The sequence below is a fragment of the Heloderma suspectum genome, chromosome 4 (assembly GCF_057233095.1).
Source record: "Heloderma suspectum isolate Gila_16-S chromosome 4, 16-S_ref, whole genome shotgun sequence".
NCBI classification, from domain to species: Eukaryota; Metazoa; Chordata; class Lepidosauria; order Squamata; family Helodermatidae; genus Heloderma; species Heloderma suspectum.
The window spans coordinates 103,777,848-103,798,341 of NC_139461.1; the positions used below are offsets into that span (position 1 = coordinate 103,777,848).

Here is a 20,494-nt window from a genome sequence, read left to right on the forward strand (position 1 = left end):
ATACATTTCACATCTTCCAAACAACTTCACAGTGTGGAATATTACAACATTTAGTGTGTTATAAGAACACAGAAAAAGAGGAGAGAAGATTAGCTGTTGTACTACAATACATGTTTAAGTGTGGTGTCAGGGCATGTCTGGGGAAACCATCTGTAGAGTATCAGCTTAAATGAGGCTAGAGAACACAAATGGTGAGCTGACATGAAGAATCAAAGAGAAAGAGCAAAGCAATTCTATTGTAACTTGCAGCACCCTTGGCATTTTGCGTGCATTCAAAGAAAAAGAAAAGAAAAAAACACTATACAGGACTCTTCTCAATGGCTGGTGTATCACTGAAACATCCTGAATTAATAATGAAGATAAAACCCACAGATGGCATATGGCAGAGTTTGCACTAGACTCATTTTGACAGGTGACATGGAAGACTATGCATCTCATCAAGTGAAATTAAGCATTTAAAAAGGCACTGGCAGGTGTGAACAGCCTTTTTAAAATACAGACTTCTGTATACACCACCAGTCTCAAACACAAGGTGCTATACAGTCAGAAAAATTGTGAAAACATTTAAAAGGTTAATGTTAACTGATTTCCAAAGCAACAGTGAAATAAGTAGCATTTAGAGCCAAATTTATCAATAGCATAATTCCATTGCTTTAAGTTACTTACAACTTACACTGATAAACTGGGTCCTTTAAAGTATTTAGTGTGCAGGCACACATTTCATCATTCATACATAATGTGTCAGGGAAGCTTGGATTAAAGTAAGGTTTCAGTTCTCAACAGCTGCTCAGCTCCGTAACTACCAAGATGTATGAGGGCTTATTTCTATGTATATTTTAAATTCCCTATAACACTGTTGAAAGTAACCTCTAGGATCGGCATCCGAGCACTGGTTAACCAGAACACCCCCAAAACATCATTCCAGAAAAACTTCAAATAGCTAAAGAGAAGAGGCATCAGGAAAAGCCAGTGTTCAGAGTCTGATGCTCTGATTCAACAGAAGGGCTGTGCTCAGGGGCAGAGCCCCTGCTTGGCATGCAGAAGGTCCCAGGTTCAATCCCCAGCATCTCCAGCTAGGGCTGGGAAACCTCTTGCCTGAATCCCTGGAAAGCCGCTGCCAGTCAGTGTCTGACTCGGTATAAGGCAGGTTCCTAAGTTCCCAAGGTTGGTTCCTGTACTTGGACCTCTGACAATACAGTGTGATTTAACAAGCTGCCCAAATGTCTATCAATGAGCAAATTTTTACAGGAAACCACATGTGCCTTTGTCCTGTGCTTGAAGCCATCAGAAATTTAGGAATGGAACTAAAGAGTTGAGAGGAATGACCCTGCATAGACCATTTAAAGACAAACCGATGAAAGACATTTGTGAACTAAAACCTAGAAGCTTCCTCTGTGAAAAGCATTCTGATCAACTTTCAAAAATCTGGGAGATATTTAGATGCTAGGGAGCTCTGGGTCCTCATAACATAACCATAAAATGCCATGTGCTGATCAACTGATCCTAATGAAAGAAAAGTCAAGGAAACCATACTTGCATTCCCACTGTTCATAAAGCTCAATTATGCTAAAAAGTACAAACACTTAAAATATTACAGCTAAACAGTAGATTATGTTTTCTACAGTCTCCTGCAACCTGAGCTAAGCTTTGCCTTGAGGTCTCATTTTAAGACCTGAGCTATGTGGCAGCTCAGATGTAGCAAAGCTCACCTTAATTAATTCGCAAAGGAGCCAAGATCTTGTAAAGCATTTTGCTTCGATCCAGAATCCCAGGTTCTGCAAGATTTATTACTGTCTAAGAGGGGGCTTGTTAGATAACAACAAAGTGCTTTGCACAATGCTCTTTGTAAATGGTTCAGGCCCTTTGTAAACTACTTAGCAAATTGCCATGCAAAGTGTACTTTAGCTTAGTAAAAACTCAAGCTACGTGGAGAGAAGAGGCTCTTTGAAGTAACAAGGTCAGCTCCTGGATTACTTTAATTTCCAATAAAACTGGTTACAACTTTTCTAGGCAGGTAGATTCGCTCAGAAATCTTAGGCCCCAGTTCAAAGCAGGAGGGAGGGAGTGAAGCCTTGAAAACTGGGAGTTTCCTATTCAAAGTGGGGGAATTGGCAAGGATCTGCAAAATGAACTGTGATTAGCTCCCTGCATGATGTCAGAATATAAACTACAACATTTACCCCAGAAACTTCATGTCAACTATAATTTTAATGTGCTGTTTTAATCTTTTTATTCTTTTACTGTTTAATTTCTTGTGTTCACCACTCTGAAATCTGTTCTAAATATGAAGCGGTATATAAATATTGGAAACAAACAAACAAACTAAGGGTACAATCCTATGGCCACTAGTCAGTGGCTAGACGGCCATAGGATAGGTTGGTTCTCTGAGAACTGACCTCCACCCCCTCCAGCGCTGCGTCGTAGACAGCGTGGAACAGCCCCGTGGTCCGTGCTCGGAAGAGGAGCATAAAGAGGTGAAAACGGGGAGTTCTTGGGGGTGTGGATGGCAGAAGTCCTGTTCTGACGTTTCCTACGCGTTGTCTGGCATCCTCCCCCCCTGCTCCGACTTCCCAAGGCTAGACAACCGAAATAGGCTATTTAGCTGTGAATCCAGGGTGGCTGAAGTGCAGAGGGGATGATAACCTCCGTGCTTCTCCTGCCCTGCATTGGATAGGATTGCGCCCTAAAGGAACTAAAATTGCAAACGACAAAGAAATAAGGGTTTTTCACATGTTATGTTTCAGCGAGGAATCCCAGAATGGGTCTTATATTTCTTCCCCTCTGAGGACAAAGCAACACATGAACCAAGTTATATAGTGCTCTGTGACCACCCCCTCGGTGTCCTCAGTGGTTTCGATGGGATATACTGCATTCATATAAACTAGGGGTGCCAAGCCTGAGCCAAATTCAATTTCAGAGAAGCTCTCAAGTCCCACATCCCAGTGGTGGGTGGGGCCAAAGGCAAAATGGATTGGGCCAAAAATACCAGCATATTTTAGCTGAAAGCTCTTACTGCCAGTAACTAAACCTTTGGAGAGGCATTTCCACCTTTCAGAATAGGGGAAAAACGTGCACAAAAGCCAGGAAACCACCAAACAATTGGCAGTCGGGGGAAAGGGGCAATTCACCTGTTAACTTGCCTCCTCACAACAAGGGGTGTTCATATGCTTGAGACTTGGGTTGAGTTTTCTTCCCATTATACAAGTGAATGTGCCCTTAATCCAGTTGTGACACAGAATGCTGTGAAAATATTCTGTGAGCTCCTTTCGATACAGAAATAGCACAATATTATTTCATAAAATAGACTATTGTCCAACTTCATATTTCAATATCTATCTGTAATTTCAAAGACAAATCAGAATTTCTAAAGTAATTATTTGATGATGATCTCTGAACAAAAATCAGTTACAACTTTCCTTGCTTACTAGAGGAAACTCTGATTCTAGTTGTTTTGGCCAACCTCACCATAAGGTACAGGAACTAAAAATACAGGTTAAGAACAAAGAACATCTCAGGAATAGTTATCACACAAATTACTTTCCCTCCCTCTGCTTCCTGCCCAGAATGCACACTGTTGAGGGATTTTTAATTTAGCTGGCCCTATAGGCCAAACAGTGAAAGCATCTGTGATCACCAGCTCAGTTTGCTAGTGTAACTCCCCAGACTAGGAGAAAATATGCATACCAAGTCACATGCAAGTAAACATTGAAATTTTGTGGTAGAGTTGTCAGAAATATTTTGAAGTGTAACAAATTCATTAATTAGACCTGCAAGATGCTTGGAAAAAATGCTGTAGTCAATTAATAAAGTTACTAAGACAGCCCTTCTGTCAGAAGCAGCAGTCTTAAGACCAGAGCACTAACCAGGTAGGCAGCCACACCTCCTAAGTTTTTGTGCCGCAACACTCACCGCAGAAGAGACAAGCCATTCTTTAGCTTTAGAAGTGGTTAGTCTCTTTGGCTAGGAGCAGTATTTTCCCAACCATGTATGTACACATAACTCCTCTTAGGATTGCCGGCATCGCCTTCAAAAATAAAATTGACATTTTACAGTCTGTCTCATTTTTGTTTTGCCTTCTGTTTATGCAGCATTAGTGGGGGGTCACGCCAAACCAATAATTGCACTATATATATTTATAAAAATGGTAACAAAATCTAAAGTGAAAGACTAAAGTATGAAAAACTAAAACCTGAAGTCTGTATTTCTACACATCCTGCTGCTGTCTGACATAATTAAGTTTTTATGGTAATTCTGATAAGCACCTTCTAGTAAAATTTCTTGGAAGGAGTTCAAAATAGCAGAGATCAAGCTAAAGCAAAATCTTCTAATATATGTTGCCACCTACAATGACTCATAAAAAGTGAACATAGACCTTGACTACTACAAGTCTTAAGGCACCAAAGAAGAGTTCACAATTAACTGTAGAATATTGCATGATCTTGTGAGAATGACAGCTTTGAGATGCTTGTATAGGAAAAGATGCTACCTCTGCAGGGCAAGAGGTGTGTAAGTGTGACTGAGAGTGTGAGACAGACAAACACAAACATGTGTTTGCATTAATTTGTGTATGAAAATATATTTATTTCAGTTGTGGTCTACAGTAACTACATTGCTTAGTAATTTGCTGATGAATTACTACTTCCATAAAGGACCATATTTAAAAGCTGCAGTTTTGTAGTTTCATTTTTGTACATTTACATTTTTTCTTGACAAATAGCATGACTGCAGATTCCATCCTGCCTTAGATTTCATGATGTGAATTTAGTCACGAAATAACCCAGTTTTCACTACAGGTAATGATACTGATAGCTGTAACGCTTTAATTCACACAGGATGTAAAAGCAGCATGTTTATTCACTGCAATGATACTCCCTTTGAACATACCTCCAAATGCTCTAAAATATAGGGAGGATTTGTCATGCCAAGTCGCAGCATTGCTCCCTCAGGGATCACTTCAACCAGCTTCCACAGGAGAGTGGGGAGGTCTGTGCCGATGTCTCTTCCATAAGCCCCTGTGTCTTCGCTGGTCAGCCATATCTCACATACTCCTTCTGTCAATGGGAGGGGAGGGGAGGGGAAAGGGAGAGAGAGAGAGAGAGATCATTAACAAATCTGCTTTTGAGCTTGTTATTTTATCATACAGCTGCTCACTCTTTTTTAATGCACTATTTCATAAGGCTAACTATTATGCTGGCAGACTGGGTATTTAATCGCAAAGAAAGAGAGGCATATCCCTTGGGTAGTAGCAGGTTGCTGAGTTCATTTTATGAGCACCAGAGTGCTACAACAATGCTATAAATTATTGTTTTGGAGTGATTAACATTCACAGCCAGTGACTAATGTGAGACGCCTTTTTAATGCAACTCAGACAGGAGTAAGACTGTACTCCCAAGACTATCTGGCTTATTAAGCACTATGAGCAATGCTGCTCAAGCAAGAACTATAGAGCACTGGTCAATCTGCTACCAGATAGCTGACTGATTGTCTAGTTAACAGCCTGTAAAAGGCCAAGTACTTAGGGCTCAAACAAGCCAACTACTTACAATACTGGTTATCATTTACAGTGAAGCAACTATTAACAACTGAAGCCCTTACAGGATTTACAAGGCTGTATTAAAATTCATTAATTTTAAAAAAGACAGTCAATGGAGAAAGATAGGATGGAGAAACAGTCACTTCAAGAAAATGTGTTTTCGAGCAGCTAATACTCATGCATTACTGAGCCTGCAGGAAGTAGTAATACTTTATTTGCTGCTTAAAATAATATAGTTCTTGAACATGCAAAGTTAATAACATCTTCCCTTCCAAGAAATTATTGTTACAGGGTCCACCCACTCATCACAATTTGTCATTAATAGAAGTGTATGCAGCTATGCAGTGTGGCTGATGAGCTGATATTTAAAAAGGCCATGTATAGGAGATGGAACATAACAGAGTCATTTGAACCTGTAAGGATGCTGCTGGTCTAACAAACATCCGTGTGACTCCCCCTGCAGTTTAGAAACCTGATTTTCCAGGATTCCAAATTGCACAGGAAGCCTCCAAAGTCATAGCCCTGCAGCCCCTTGTATTAACATTGCTCTCTCAGCTGAGTAATACCTACGTAGGGCTTTAGTTCCATATCTGTTCTGTGCTGGTCTGGCTGCATCGGGAGTACTATGTCCAATTCTGGATGCCACATTTTAAGAAGGGCTTGGATAAACTGCAGAAGGGAGTGAGGGGTCAGGAATGGCTGGGTATGTTTAATCTGGAGAAAATTAAGGGGAGACATGATAGCAGTCTTCAAATATCTGAATGGCTGTCATGCAGAAGATGGAGCAGAGTTGTTTACTGTTGCTCGAGAAGGCAGGACTACAAATAATGGGTAGAAATTGTAAGATGTAGATTTTGGCTAAATGTTAGGAGAAATGTCCTAATGATTCAACAGTGGAACAGATGGCCTTGGGAGGTGGTGTCCTGTCCTTCACTGAAAACATTTAAACAGAGGCTGGACAGCCATCTGTCAGGGATGTGGCAGTGCATCCTGCATTACAGATCCTGCATTGAGTAAGGGGTTAGACTAGATGATCTTCAAGACACCTTCCAACTCTATGATCATATGATTCATTCCTGTCTTGCATTAAACCAGAGTTCTCTGTTATGTCTGAATCAAATCAGATCCTGGCTTATTATCCTAGTTATTTAACCAACAATAAATTAGACCTCCCCAGACTGGATGTAACAGGGAGCTGCGATACAATGCAAGCCAGCAATGAATCGCCAAAGCTGGAGCATGAGAGATGGAGAGGAGGGAGGAACACACAAGTCTGATGCTTGTTCCCAGCTCCATAAACTATGGTTTATAAAGCCGGAAAAGATAGTGTGAACCTGTCCACTATGTCAATCCATATTTTTTTTAAAAAAAACCCTCTCTGCATTTTAATCAATAATATTGCCAGATACATTATATGAGGGGGAAAATATAAATCAAACACAAGTTAAACAAACTGGATGCAAAAACTGTTCTTAAAGCAAATCATATAAGCAGGACATTATCCACTATTTTCCAGTTGCAAGCATTCATCAAAACAATATGCAGTCTTTAAAAAAGAGTAATCTTAATTTATAATTTTTCCAGCCAAATGGTTCCACATTTTTGACCTGTGAAGAGGGTTTCTGGAATGCTGCCCTGCTGGTGCCAGATGAGTGTAAAGAAATAGTCACTATGAATAGGAATGAAAACAATATTCACACATGGAAAACAACAACCTTCTCTGAAATCTGGATAGGTGGGGATCATTAGCCTCCTGGTGGGTTGAAAATTAAATCGCATGAAGAGGAAGCAGCTGTAACAGTAAATTAGCAACAACAGGAATAACTGTTTTTACTGTTCTACTATCAGGATTTTAAACAACAGGGAATGTCCATTATTCATGCAGGCACAAATGCAAACTTCAGAAAAACCTTCTTCTTACCCTTCCCTTCTTTACATCAAAAACATCAATTCAGATATCACGCCAAACAATGTTAAGGAAGCTTAATTACAGTTTCATATGATATTTGAATTGGCAAACCATGGTGTGCTATTCAGCTGACAAATCAGAAAGCCTGGCTCAAAGTGGGTTTGAAAACCATTGTGGTGTGCTAACTATGCTCTGGTGTGATGCCTGAATTGACAAAGCACAGTCATGGCTCTCCTCCTGACCCCAAAGGCCCCTACACCAAGATCTTGGAATAATGAGCAGATGGAAAATGAAAGCAGACAAGCAGCTCTAAACCATCATTTGTTTTAACATTAAATCATAGTCTGAAGCAATGTCTGAACTGAGCTGTCATTGGAAACTTTTAAGTCTTTTTCTACACAGCTAAAGTAACACAGGGCTAAGCTACAGAATTATCTCTATGGTCCAGATTCCAACAGGAAGAGCTACATATATAAGGATAATGCCAGCATTTCAACGCAAGCCTGGAAGCTAACAAATGGTCACCTTCTGCAACATAAGGTAAATACTATACCCCACTCCTACCAAATGAGAAACTGTAATATTATGCATCAGTTGAAACTTCAAAACTTCAAAGTTTTCAAGGGCAGCCCCACAGAAAGAATATTACAGTGATCAGTCCTCAACATTACGAACATAGACATGAAACATTGCAAAGTTTTTGTTTTCCAAGAAAGGTGTGTCAGGCAAATCACCCAGACCAACTGTCTGGTCTGACAGACATTACAACTTCATCAGTCATAGGCAAATCCAACTCCCTGATAGCCCTGAACCTTCCCATATTCTGTCTTGACTAGATTCTGTTTGACTGTATTGGCCCTATCCATCTGACACGGATTGCTGGTCATTTTTTTAATATATATTTTTTATTTTATCTTTATAAATGACATAAACAATACCAAAATTACCAACAACCTGATCAATACTACAATTTCCCAACAATACAATATTCTGATGAGGACACCACAATAACAAAAGGAAAAGGGGAAAAAAAAAAGGAAAAGGGAGGCGGAAAGGAAGTAAAGAAAAAAGAAGATTCTTTCCCCTTCCCTCCCCCTCTCCCTTAAAGAATTAAGTTTAAACTCCAATACCCAGGCCTCCGATGCCATTCTATTTTAAAAACTATATCTATAACCTTAACAATCTTCCAATTTAATAAACAACCTTACATTTCAATATCATATCATCAATCTTAAATCGAAGAAACAGGTCTGCAGTTCATTCCCAGTAGCCTAAATTAATAATAATAATAATAATAATAATAATAATAATAATAAATATAGTGTTATATAATAATAAAACTGAAAATAAACCTTCAACAATCAGTAATACATTTTATATATAAATACATGTGCACAATTACCCTAAAACAATAAATTTAAATATAGCAGACCATATCTATTTTGAAATAAAAAAATATAAAAAAAAGAAATATGAAAGAGAATAAACGAATATATGTATAATCATTTATCTTCTGACCTAGCCTGGATCACGTAATCTAAACACTAGCAGTTAACAAAGCTTGTTTAAAGATTCCAGTTAATTGGGTTATAACAGAATTCTCACGCATTTTTATGTTCAGCCATGCCTCCGCCATTTCATGATTTAGAAACTTCTTCATCTGACCTTCAGACACAATACAAAGTGTAGCAGGATATTTTAAGTAATATTGTAAGTTCATTTGTTTTACCATATTTTTTGCTTTGATAAGTTGCCTTCTTTTATTCGCCACCTCCTTAATGTAGTCTGGAAATAACATAACTTTATCTTGTTTCCAGGAAAGGCTTCCACCCTCTCTTGCCAAACGCAGGATATAATTCTTTGTGGATACTTTTGCAAATTGGACTATGATCGTATAGTCAATCCCTTTAGCATTTGGCACACGAAATGCCTGCTCAATATCAAGTAAGTAATCAGATGGGATAGGGAGTATCTCATGCAAAAGTTTATCCACAAAAATAGGCAATTTTACATCATTAGACAGATTTTTAATCCCAATAATACGTACACTGGATTTCCTCGTGAAGGCCTCCAGTTGAGAAATTCTATCAGAGGCATTTTTTAAACAAATTTGTGTCGTAGTTTCATTTCCTGCCACTCAGTCTTCTAGCTCATTAATTTTCATCTCCATTTTTTGCCATGACGCATTAATTACATCTACAGCTCCTTGCAAGGCGATGATGGAATTTTGGATTAAATCCAATCTTTTGGCTTGCTCGTAAATTGCGAAGATAAAATCTTTATCAGAGTAAATAATCCCCCTATATCTTCTGCCCTCAAAACTTTTGACACAGGTGGTGCAGGGGGAGTTGATGCTGGCTCCTTTCTTCTCCTCCTCAGCACAGACATGTTTCTCTCAAACAGATCTTGCAGGTCCTCAGATGTTCTCAAATATTGTTAACATTTCTTAAATCATGCCTCAAAAGTTGTTGATATTTCTTAAAGCATATATTATTATGGAACACGTCAGCCCTGTTTTCTCCTATTAAATAGGAGTCTCAGTACAGCTTTTTGTATTGGTAAAGCTTTGGAGAGATAACCCTGGAATCCAGCCCCCCACTTATCTCGAGGGGGGAACTTTTCTCCAAGATATTATACAGATGTTGCTTTGCCCCCCCTTTAATTCCAGGGGGGAATGAAAAGGTTTTTCAATCTTTTAAAAAGCTGTTTGAGAAAGCTCCCATGGGAGCGCCCGTGGGATGCTACCGGAGCGACATTGGTTCCCGATTGTTGGACAATTAAATACAGAGCTGGGTACTATCAGTATACTGATGATACCTTGCTACTGGTCTCTAAGGATTGGGGTGGGGGGTGGACTCATTTGCAGCCTGTCCCCTCCAGCTCAGTAGGTGGTTCTCTCTTTCTCTTTTCCCTCTCTCTTGTAAATAACATTAATTTTATCTCTCTCTCTGTTTACAAATTACCAGTTTAACATAGTATACATACAGGAAATTAAAAGAAGAAAAATAAAACAAATTGTGACAGTTTGTGATTTTAAATTAATGGCGGAATTGTTAATCTTTAATATACTGGCTTACTTAGAAAAGGAATATGATGGCATTTGGGGGGGAATTTATATTATTATTATTATTATTATTATTATAATTTTTCTATACTGCCCAACAGCCAAAGCGCTTTCGGTAGTTCACAAAAATTAAACCCCTAAAATACAACATGATAAAAACAAAATATAAAATCTTATCATACAAAGATTTAAAACAGCTAAAAACAATTTTACAATACAGTATCAGGATCCAATAAGACAAATGACATTAAAAGTCCCATCATATGCTGTCAAATACCTGGGAGCAGAGGGAAGTCTTAACTTAGCACCAAAAATATGACAATGTTAACGTCAAGCGAACCTTGGTGGAGAGGGAATTCCACAATTGGGGGGCCACCACCGTGAAGGCCCTCTCCCATGCTGTCATCCTCTGAACCTCCCTCGCAGGAGGCATTCAGAGGACGGTCTCAGATGTTGTACAGGTAAATTCATATGGGAGAGGGGCTCCATCAGGTATTATGGTCCAGAGCCATAGACAGCTTTATACATCAAGACCCGCACCTTGACTTGAGCTCAGAAGTGTACAGGCAGCCTGTGCAAATGGGCCAAAATCAGACCTTCTGGTCTCTGCTGTCAATCTGGGCATCATAGTTTGCACAAGTGGCAGCATCTGGACTGGTCTTCAAAGGCAGCGCCACATAAAGCCCATTGCAGTTACCTAACTTGGAGGTTACCAGAGCGTAAGTTTATCCCTATCCAGACAGGGGCTTAGCTGGTCCACCAGCTGAAGCTGGTAGAAGGCACTCCATGTCACTGAGGCCACCTGAGTCTCAAGTGACAAAGATCACTCCAGGAGAATTCCCAAGCTATGAACCTGCTCCTTCAGAGGAAGTGCCACCCCAGCCAGAACAGGATAAGCATCCTCCATCTGGTCAGGAGAACCACCCGCAGTCTTGACTGAATTATTAGCCCTCATCCAGTCCATTGTCGCAACCAGGCACCGATCTAGCACATCCATGGCCTCACCTGATGAAGATGAAAAGGATCAGTGCTGCGGATCACCACTATACTGATGGCACCACACTCCAAAACTCCCGATGACCCCACTTAATGGTTTCATGTAGATATTAAATAGCATCGAGGACAAAACTGACCCCTGTGCAACCCAATCCTGGAGAATAAATGGGAGAGAGCAATATCTCCCAAGCACTGTTTTCTGCAGCCAACGATCCAAGTAGGGGTGAAACCATATTCTACTGTCCTATCCATATATGCAAGAACATTATGCAAGTTGAAAAAGATAACTTCTTCTCCAACTGAACTTTTGCCTCCCTTATCTAGTGGTTCATTTGGGGTGTAATAATTATTTCCTAGACTCTGTTGAGTCATTGTGCCTTCAGGGATTTTTACAGGAATTTCCAGTATCCAGATTTCTGCAGCAGGTATGAATAGGCTCAACAGAAAGTTTGTTGACGGAGGCTGGGCCTTCCTTGTCAACATTTAGCACCAATCATTTGAAATTCAAGCTGCCTTTGCATACTTTCCCTATTACTTCTCAAAATTATTTCCTCACAGGACATTTCTAAGACAGACAATACCTACCAACATCACTTTCATCAGAGTAGGTTGTGAAATTTGTATATATGGTATACACTTATGAACATTACATTCAACCACCTTAAATTATTTGAACTGTACAATTTCTGTGTTTGTGCAGACTGAAATCTTAGAGCTGACTGCCTATATCTTTATCCAGTCATCTACATCATTTTCTTGTCTTCCCAGACAACAGAATTTCTGCAGTTATTAGAGCCAAGTACTATCTGGCATTGTCCTGGGCCCGTTCCTTCTGGCACACACTCTGACATTCTGACACAGGACACCAAATCAGTGAGATTATTTGTTGTAGTCAATCTCACAGTAAAAGCTTAATGGTTACACTCACTAGAAATCACATAACTATAGCAGAAGCTATATGCACATTGCTTAGTTCAAGAAACAGTTCAAGATTAATATCGACCACCATGTCCGAGATGAGCCCAATGATGGTTTCCCAAGTCAGGATTTCCATCGTTCAGAATACAAGGCAAGGTCAAGGGTTATGATAATCCAGGGAAGATAACATTCCAGGCAATTCAAGACGTGGTTCAAGAGCAAGTTACAAACTACTATACCCACATGCATGGGCAGAGATCAGTCCAACAATAGAGTCTACATTGGAATCGCCACAGCACGTGTGTCAAAGCTGATCAAAGATCACGGAAAGTCCACACTAGAAAGAATGAGAGCAACGGGTAATAGAGATGATCCCTTTCAGGGTCCAAGTTTCAAGAAAACAGCAGGCAGTTGGGAGTCCTAGGCAGTAGAGATGTTCCCCTTTAGAGCCTCTACTACACTAGATCCTAGGCATGCTAAAACCCCTGGTGTTAGGATGATCCCAGGCATTAAAGAAGGGTTGAGTCCAAACAAGAAAGTGATCCAGGCATTAGAGATGTTGGTTCCAGCATTATATTCCATAGCTGGGTCTTAAGGATACAAGGTTCAAACGGAAAAGGGTACAGATTTTAGTCCAAGTGAGAACTGCTTCGGTCTGTTCAAATGGTGGTAAGTCCAAGCAGGAGAGATTTCGGGTAGTAAAGACAAAACGTTCCCAGCAAAGGCCCTGGCACCTCAGCACTGGTTTAAATGCAATGGAAGAGCCCCAAGGGCCCTCCTTCTTACTGACAGGGGACTCTTAACTCATAAGCTAGCATTATGCCTGAGAGGGCATGTCTACTTTGCCCTCTTTAGACAGTCTCCGTTCCCAAGGTTTGAAATACCTCCTTCTTCAGCCAAGTTTCTTCTCTGCTAGATTCTCACAGAGAGGCTATTAGCCCCCTCAGCTTCAGGCATTTCATTCAAGGTCGAAATCTGCGGCTGGTCAGGAATGTTCAACTCCCCCTCTGCTAAACCAGGCAGAGTTAAGCTCCCACCACTCTGACATTCCACAGCCTTAGTAGGCATCAATTTAACCCCCTCCCTTGGCTTGTAATTGGATGGGAAACAAAGCCGAGTGAAACTCTTATGGCCTAGGGCTTTCTACCACTGGACTGGGTAACCAATAAACCTGTTCTAAACCTGAATCAGAGTCTGGCTCGGAACCGAAAGGCCCCATAGTGGCACTGGGACTAATCCCAACAGGGATACACAATGTCTTTTGACTGTGTGGATCATGCTTATGCGTGCAGAATACAGTTTTCTGAACTGAAGCTATTCTCCTTATGTTAAGAAAGAGACAAAAAGTGTGTATGAAGTTGGTGCTCTTTGAGTGCAGGATTTTTATGCCATTTCTTCCCATCAGCTAATTAACGCATACAATTAATAGCCCAACTATAGGCTTAACCTGATGCTGATGGGCCAAGTAAGTTGAAACTGAAAACATTCATTGTCAAAGCCCACACCTGATCTGTAAAACTGCAGTAACAGTGGCTAAAGAATACCACCGCCACCCTCTCTCTTTAAGCTTTTCTTTGAGCACCTGAGATGGTAGCAGGATGGCTTATACTGCAGGGAGATTCACTGTATGTTGCCACTGGCTCTGACCTTCATCCTCACTTTCTCAGATTCTTATCAATAATTGCCTGGCCACTTTGCTATTCCTTTTCTAGCAGACGTCTTTTGGCAGCCCGCCATGCTCTCCAGAACACAGAAATCTGCCTCTCACTGTCCCAGAGACATTGCAAGAAGACCATCTGCCAAGGATAAGTCCAATTTTAAAGGATTTGTCAAAAATTGCCTGCAGTCTCAAGGACAATTAATCTGAAGCTGCCATTCCTGCTCATGCCCTCAGAATGCATCAGTGATAAAACACTAGCTTTTTAAAAAATAAGCCAGATATGGATAGGAAGTCTTATGAAATCAAAACTAAGTTATGGAAGTTCATTGTTAAAGTTCATCTTGCTCCACCTAAATTCTTTGGTTTTCAATTAACCCAAAGCTAAAACATAACCATTAGAGTAAAGTCCTGTTTTATGGATTAAGCAACATTTAGCAAAAACTACAAGGAGCAAGATGGTAGGGGTGGGGAGCATATTTGTGATCACTTTCTAGCACACTTAGAAAGCACAATTTATTTATTTATTTATTTCATTTATACCCCGCCTTTCTCCCTCTCGCAAGGAACTCAAGGCGGCTTACATTATCCTCCTCCTCACTGTTGTATCCTCACAACAACAACCCTGTGAGGTAGGTTGGGCTGAGAGTCTGTGACTGGCCCAAAGTCACCCAGTGAGCTTCCATGGCCAAGTGGGGACTAGAACCCAGATCTCCCGGCTCCCAGTCCATCACTCTCACCACTACACTACACTGGCTCTCCATTGCACCATTAACTCAGTGCAATACAACATATGAGTAAAATATTGCCTTCAATGGAAAAATCTAAGAGCATGTAGGGATATCACACCAGTCCAAACTAATGGTATTCTTCTGTTTGCAGTTTAGACCCTGGATTCAACCAGGTACTGCACTTCAGCTCCAGTTTTTAAGAATTTGCTGTGTTCTGAGCTTCCTACTCTCCCATCAGATCATGATCCATGGCCCATCAAATAAGGAGCCTATTTCTCAGAGACAGGATTGAATAATGGGCTCACTATGTGTCTACAATTTGAGTTTTTAAAATTATTTCTCTCCTTCCTCCAAAGCAGTGGAGGCTGGTGGCTCCAGTTTCAGAGGGGTGGTGCTTCCATTCTGGGTTTTAGTTAGAATCAGTCAAGCCTCTAATGGTGCTATCCAAGGTGCTGAACCCATTTTGGGTATGGAGTTCAGCACCTTAGATAGCACCTTTAGAGTTCTGTCTGGTTCTAACTAAAATCCAGAATGGAATCACCACCCCTCCGAAACTGGAGCCACCAGCCTCCACTGTTCCAAAGGAAGATTGATAACTGTCTCATCCCTAATAGAACACTGCCTGCCTTATCATTAATTAAAATGTCCATCCCGTAGCAAAAATTTTCAGGGCAATCCTAGACATGCCTACTCAAGAGTAAGCTCCATCGAGTCCAATGAGGCTTACTCCCAGGAAAGTGGGCACAGGATTACAGCCTTAAAATCCTAAATTGTAGACACAATGTGACCAACTTTTGGCTTGGACACAACTTGGCTCTTGAACAACTATATTTAATAATATTAAATGTTGGAATATTGCTTTTCTTGGCAACAGTTGAACTGGGATCCCTGTAAGAGCAAATATTTGGAGAAAAGGAGAGCAGAGCATTAACAAGTGATTGATAATGCAGCAGATGAGGCAGTAAGCATACAAAGGGAAAGATGGGCAGAGGAAGCAGAGATTTGACCAAGACAAAGGACAGGTGGAGCAAATACAGATACAATGGCAGTGTTCAGACAAATCTCAGCTTACTAAGCTGAAATATGAATGAATCTCAGCTTACTAAACTGAAATATGAATGAATCTGTTGTCTATGCACATGGCCGGCCCTTCCACTCATCTCTTTGTGGCCACAATTATGCACGGAAGTCTCTGATTATCCATAATTTCCCATTTTGTCTGAACTGTGATTTAATATCCTGGCTTGTTCCAAAGCTTGTAACTTTCCCAGTTAGGACAAAACAGGAAACTATGGTTTGAGACTTTCTGTCTTGATTGCTTGCACCACGAAGGGAAAAGTCATTTTAAATACAGAGACTGCCCTTCTTTTTTTTTTTAAAGTATGCTATATATCAGCCTTCCCCAACCTGGTGCCCTCCAGATGTTTTTGATTGTAACTCTGAGCATTCCTTACCATTGGCCATGTTGGCTGGAGCTGATGGAAGTTGAAGTCCAAAATATTTGGATGGCACCAAGTTGGGGAAGGTTGCTATATATTTTTCACTTCTGCAGTAGATAAGCCTATGCGATTATTAAATGCTTTATGGAGTATAAACAGTGTATTCCCCGTCACAATGCAAACCATTGTATTTGCTTATAAAAGAGGTCATTCTACCCCTATAGGGACTTCTGCTTTTGTGGTCTAGCAGAGTATAAACTAACACACAGTTTGCAGTGATGGAGTGTCAGTAGAAGGGGAAAGGGAGGAGATTGACGGGGAAACCTATAATGGCTCACTTGATCACTGAAAACAGTATGATAGCTACACTAACAAAAACAGACCCTAAAGGAAACCAAGACAGGCAGAAAAGTATTAATTGTTGTTTTAACTAGTACCTTCTAGATTAAAATGTATATAGTCAATTAAAAAAAAAAAAACCATGGCTCAGTGATGCTGTTCATCATGATGATAGATTGGATGATCTGGCCACCCTAAAACTGCAGGGAAAGTTGAACAGACCAGAAAGCACAACATTTCAAATGGACTAGAGATGAAGGAGAGAGGGCTCTATTTCCCTTTTGACACCTGTTTGTAACATCTATTTCACACACACACACACACACACACTCGTAGTGTAAAAGGTTAGGTTCTGAAATATATAATATTCTGTGTAAATGAGGTCACTGTTACCCCTCACAGATAATTTTCATGTGGATTAGGACATTTGCTAAACACAAAACACATGGAGTGGTGGAACATTAAGTACACAGAACTTGGATGTTCCTAGACTTCACCTTCCTTTCCAAGGTTCTTCCATTCCAGAACAGAAAAGCAATCAGAATTATTAGTTCATACGTCTGGCAATGTAGAATCATATGCAGGAATGTACCTGGCCAACTAATTTTGTTGATACATAGCTGGCTCATTTACAGTCAGCCTCAGTACTAACAAAAGGGCAATTCCAATGTATACACCATGACATGAAAAGCCTCAATCCTAATAACTGTACTTCTTTCTGTAGTTCTGCATGCCAAAGGAACGTTATACTCGTGCTTCTCAAGCAACACCTTTACATACTTATTATTTGTATTTTTTTTATTCCCTCTTGGATTATCTATGATAAAATCAAATTCAAGATGGCTAAACATAAATTAAATAAAATTGAAAACAATCCCAATAAAACAAAATAAACAAATAATAATATAAACAGCACCATAAAAACCGTATCAGCAACAGCATAACATGCATGCATCATGACAAACTGCTCAAAGGGAAGAATTCCCTTGAGGCATGATCAAGCCCCTGGATGGGCTTAAATGACCAATGCCTCTAAATGAGCAGTGGACCTTTGGCCCGTCAGGCCTTCCCATCCGTCCGGTCGAGGCCCCTCCCCTGAGAGGACAAATTGGGGAGAGGATAGCTGGCTCACTTGGGAGCAGCTGCTCAAGGTGCCTGGACCGCTCTGAAGCAGCAGTTCCTGAAGGATTCTCTTGATTTTCCCGATGAGAAAGGCGATGGGAGTGTCTTGCATCAGGATTCCTCTCTGTGCAATGCACCCTCTTCTCAGTGCACAGAGAGGAAATGCAGCTAGCTGTGATGCAGGAAGAGAGCAGTCGCCAGCTTGCTTGGATTTGTCTCTGTGTGGTGAGGAAAGTATTGCTCCCCTTTCTCTGTGCACAGAAAGGGAACATAGCCAGCTGGTGAACCTGGAAGAGATTACTTTTCCTGAATCACTAGCTTCTTGTGTTTCCCAATTGTCTGCATGGTGGGGGGAACCCCCTGCCTCCAAGGAAGAACATCACAGTGGGGGAAGACCAACCTGAAGAGAAGGAGCAGCTACAGGAAGCTCGTTTCACCCTCCCCTGCCAGAGAACACCTGTACGAATTTTGTAACCAAGAACTAGTGGCTAAGTTCCCCCCCCCATCCCTTTTCCTTTTGTGTCATGTCTTTTAGATGTCTTTATTTATCTTATATTACATTACCCTACCGCCCAATAGCCAAAGCTCTCTGGGCGGTTCTCAACAATTAATTGCTGTAAACCTGACGGCAGGGCTGCCTTATTATTAATCTTTGTCGGTTCCTTTGGGAGCCTTTTTCAGCTGAAACGCTGGGTAAAAATGCTTTAAAAATAAAGTAAGTACACAGCAGAACAGAACAATTCAGAATGGAAAGGAAACATACCAAAACACTGCCAAATACACAGGATAGTTGTAGGTAAAATATCAGACACAAAGGGGCATTTTTTAAGAATTACAGGAAATGTTAATGAGTTCTACACACACTGCAGGATGTAGTGACCATTTAGTACTAAATAAGAGTTGGAAGCAGTTTACATAACTTGTTTTTGTGGAAACAGATGCAATGAGTTTCCACATTTTTGAAATACCAAATTATCGTTACACATATTTTATGTGGATATAGACTTGTTTGTAAATGGAGAAATCTATCTAATATAATTTTTAAAAATCTGCTCTGACTAGATATAAACACATTCATGGCTGATAGGTATTTGTTTATAAGTAAGTCCTTCTGACCGCCATGGAACACATTCCTAAACTAGGGCGTTGAGGGCTGTAGCCAATTGAATACAAGCCTTGATTCACAGCAGGTCGAGCTATTGTCACAGTATTAGTTTACGATAGAGAAAATTGTTTATCACTTCTGCAGTCCCTTTAAACCTTTGCATTAATTTGTATATTAAGAATATGGCTGGATCTACACAGAAACACACTTTTCAGGACAGGGGCTTTTTGTAGGGGAAAACTGGAACTGGGAGGGTTCCAGCTTTCTGGGGTCTCTGATTCTCCGTTGTTAAAGCACCTTGGGTGATATTTCTGGGAGCCAAGCTTATTTCTAGTCTTGGAAGCTGGCTGGGAGAAAAGCAGGTTAAAAACGGCTTAGGACATTTGCAGCGTGGGGAGGAGTTAAATACCCTCTCTGTTTCATATTAGAGCTGAGAACCTCATATTTGTCCTATAATGTTTGTCCTATTGAATTTACAAATTCAAGAAAGACACTGCTTACATGACTGACATAAATAAAAGCTCGTTGGACAGCTTCTTAACCAATGAATTCAAATTATTACTTTAATGTTACGTATGATATAATGCATATTTAAATTGCATTTACTAATTGCCATTTTATAAATACTCAGTAGGACCATTTAAGTACATGTTATTCCAAATAATTTTTATAATATAAAGTGCCCAAGAGATTTACAATTGTATATCATTATTTAAAAGAGTCCAACAATTAAGATAAAAATCAATGCAAGATTTATAAATTAATACTTGTAATCTTATCTCTCCTCTTCAGAAACTGTTAAATGTTTGTAATGTTTTAAAAAGTTGATGAGAGGGTAGTACCTAGAGATGGACAAATCGGTTAATGTTGGCTTCTCTCAGTTTCTCATTTTGGTCATCCTAAATTTGATCTGTCACATTTCTGCATTAATTTGCAAGTTTTTTTTAAAGTCTGCAAAAAATGTGCATGCATTTTTGTGGACATTTCCCTTAATAAACACCTTTATGTATCCAGGTTTGCCTAATATGTGCAGTTTTTGCAAGCAGCTTCCCTTAATATAAGGCTGCTTTGTGATTTCCCCCCCACAAATTTATATATTGTTGTGTATGCTTCCCCTGAATATCACCCATTTTGTGTGCATATTTTGTTCAGAAAACTGCGTCACAAAATTCTGAGGAGCATGAATACCGAAGCTGATTTGCATACTGATTTAGGAAGTGTGAACCTGGTAAGTTATTACTGAAATGCGAACTGAATGAAATTCTCCTGCTTCTGTAGTAACATCCCAATTTCTGAAAACTCATTCCTTTTACAGATTATTTGTATTTAGTGGTACTGACTCTCCTCCAAACACAAATTCTGGTAAAAAGGTATTTAAAGCAACACATTTTCCTATTTGGAAGATCTAAAACTCTCTCACAGATACAGAGTCACAGAAGATGCAAAAGATTTGATAAAATTCACTAAGGGAGCAATCCTATGGCCACTAGACACTGTCTAGAGGGCCACAGGATATGCTCATTTCTGGGAGCCTGTGCTCCGAGGTTGGTTCCCAGAAAACTGACTGCCCCCCTCGTCCGCACTGCTGCCAAGGCAGTGTGGAGAAGCCCTGTCTTCCGTGCTCGGAAGAGGAGTGGGGAGTGACTGCAAAGGGGTGTTCTGGGGGGCGTTCTGGGGCAGG

General features: G+C 40.3%; 1 protein-coding gene across 10 annotated transcripts in view; it reads right to left on the minus strand.

The window, feature by feature from the left end:
* CDKAL1 (CDKAL1 threonylcarbamoyladenosine tRNA methylthiotransferase) overlaps positions 1–20,494 on the minus strand; it is a 461,612-nt gene that overhangs the window by 166,631 nt on the left and 274,487 nt on the right. For all 10 annotated transcript variants that reach the window (XR_014790207.1, XR_014790208.1, XM_084850143.1 and 7 more), the window contains one exon: positions 4,885–5,051. Coding sequence is in view for 8 of the 10 variants with exons in the window: in XM_084850143.1 (XP_084706269.1) it covers positions 4,885–5,051 (167 nt within the window). In the remaining 2 variants the exon portion in view is untranslated. The remainder of the gene's footprint in view (positions 1–4,884; positions 5,052–20,494) is intronic.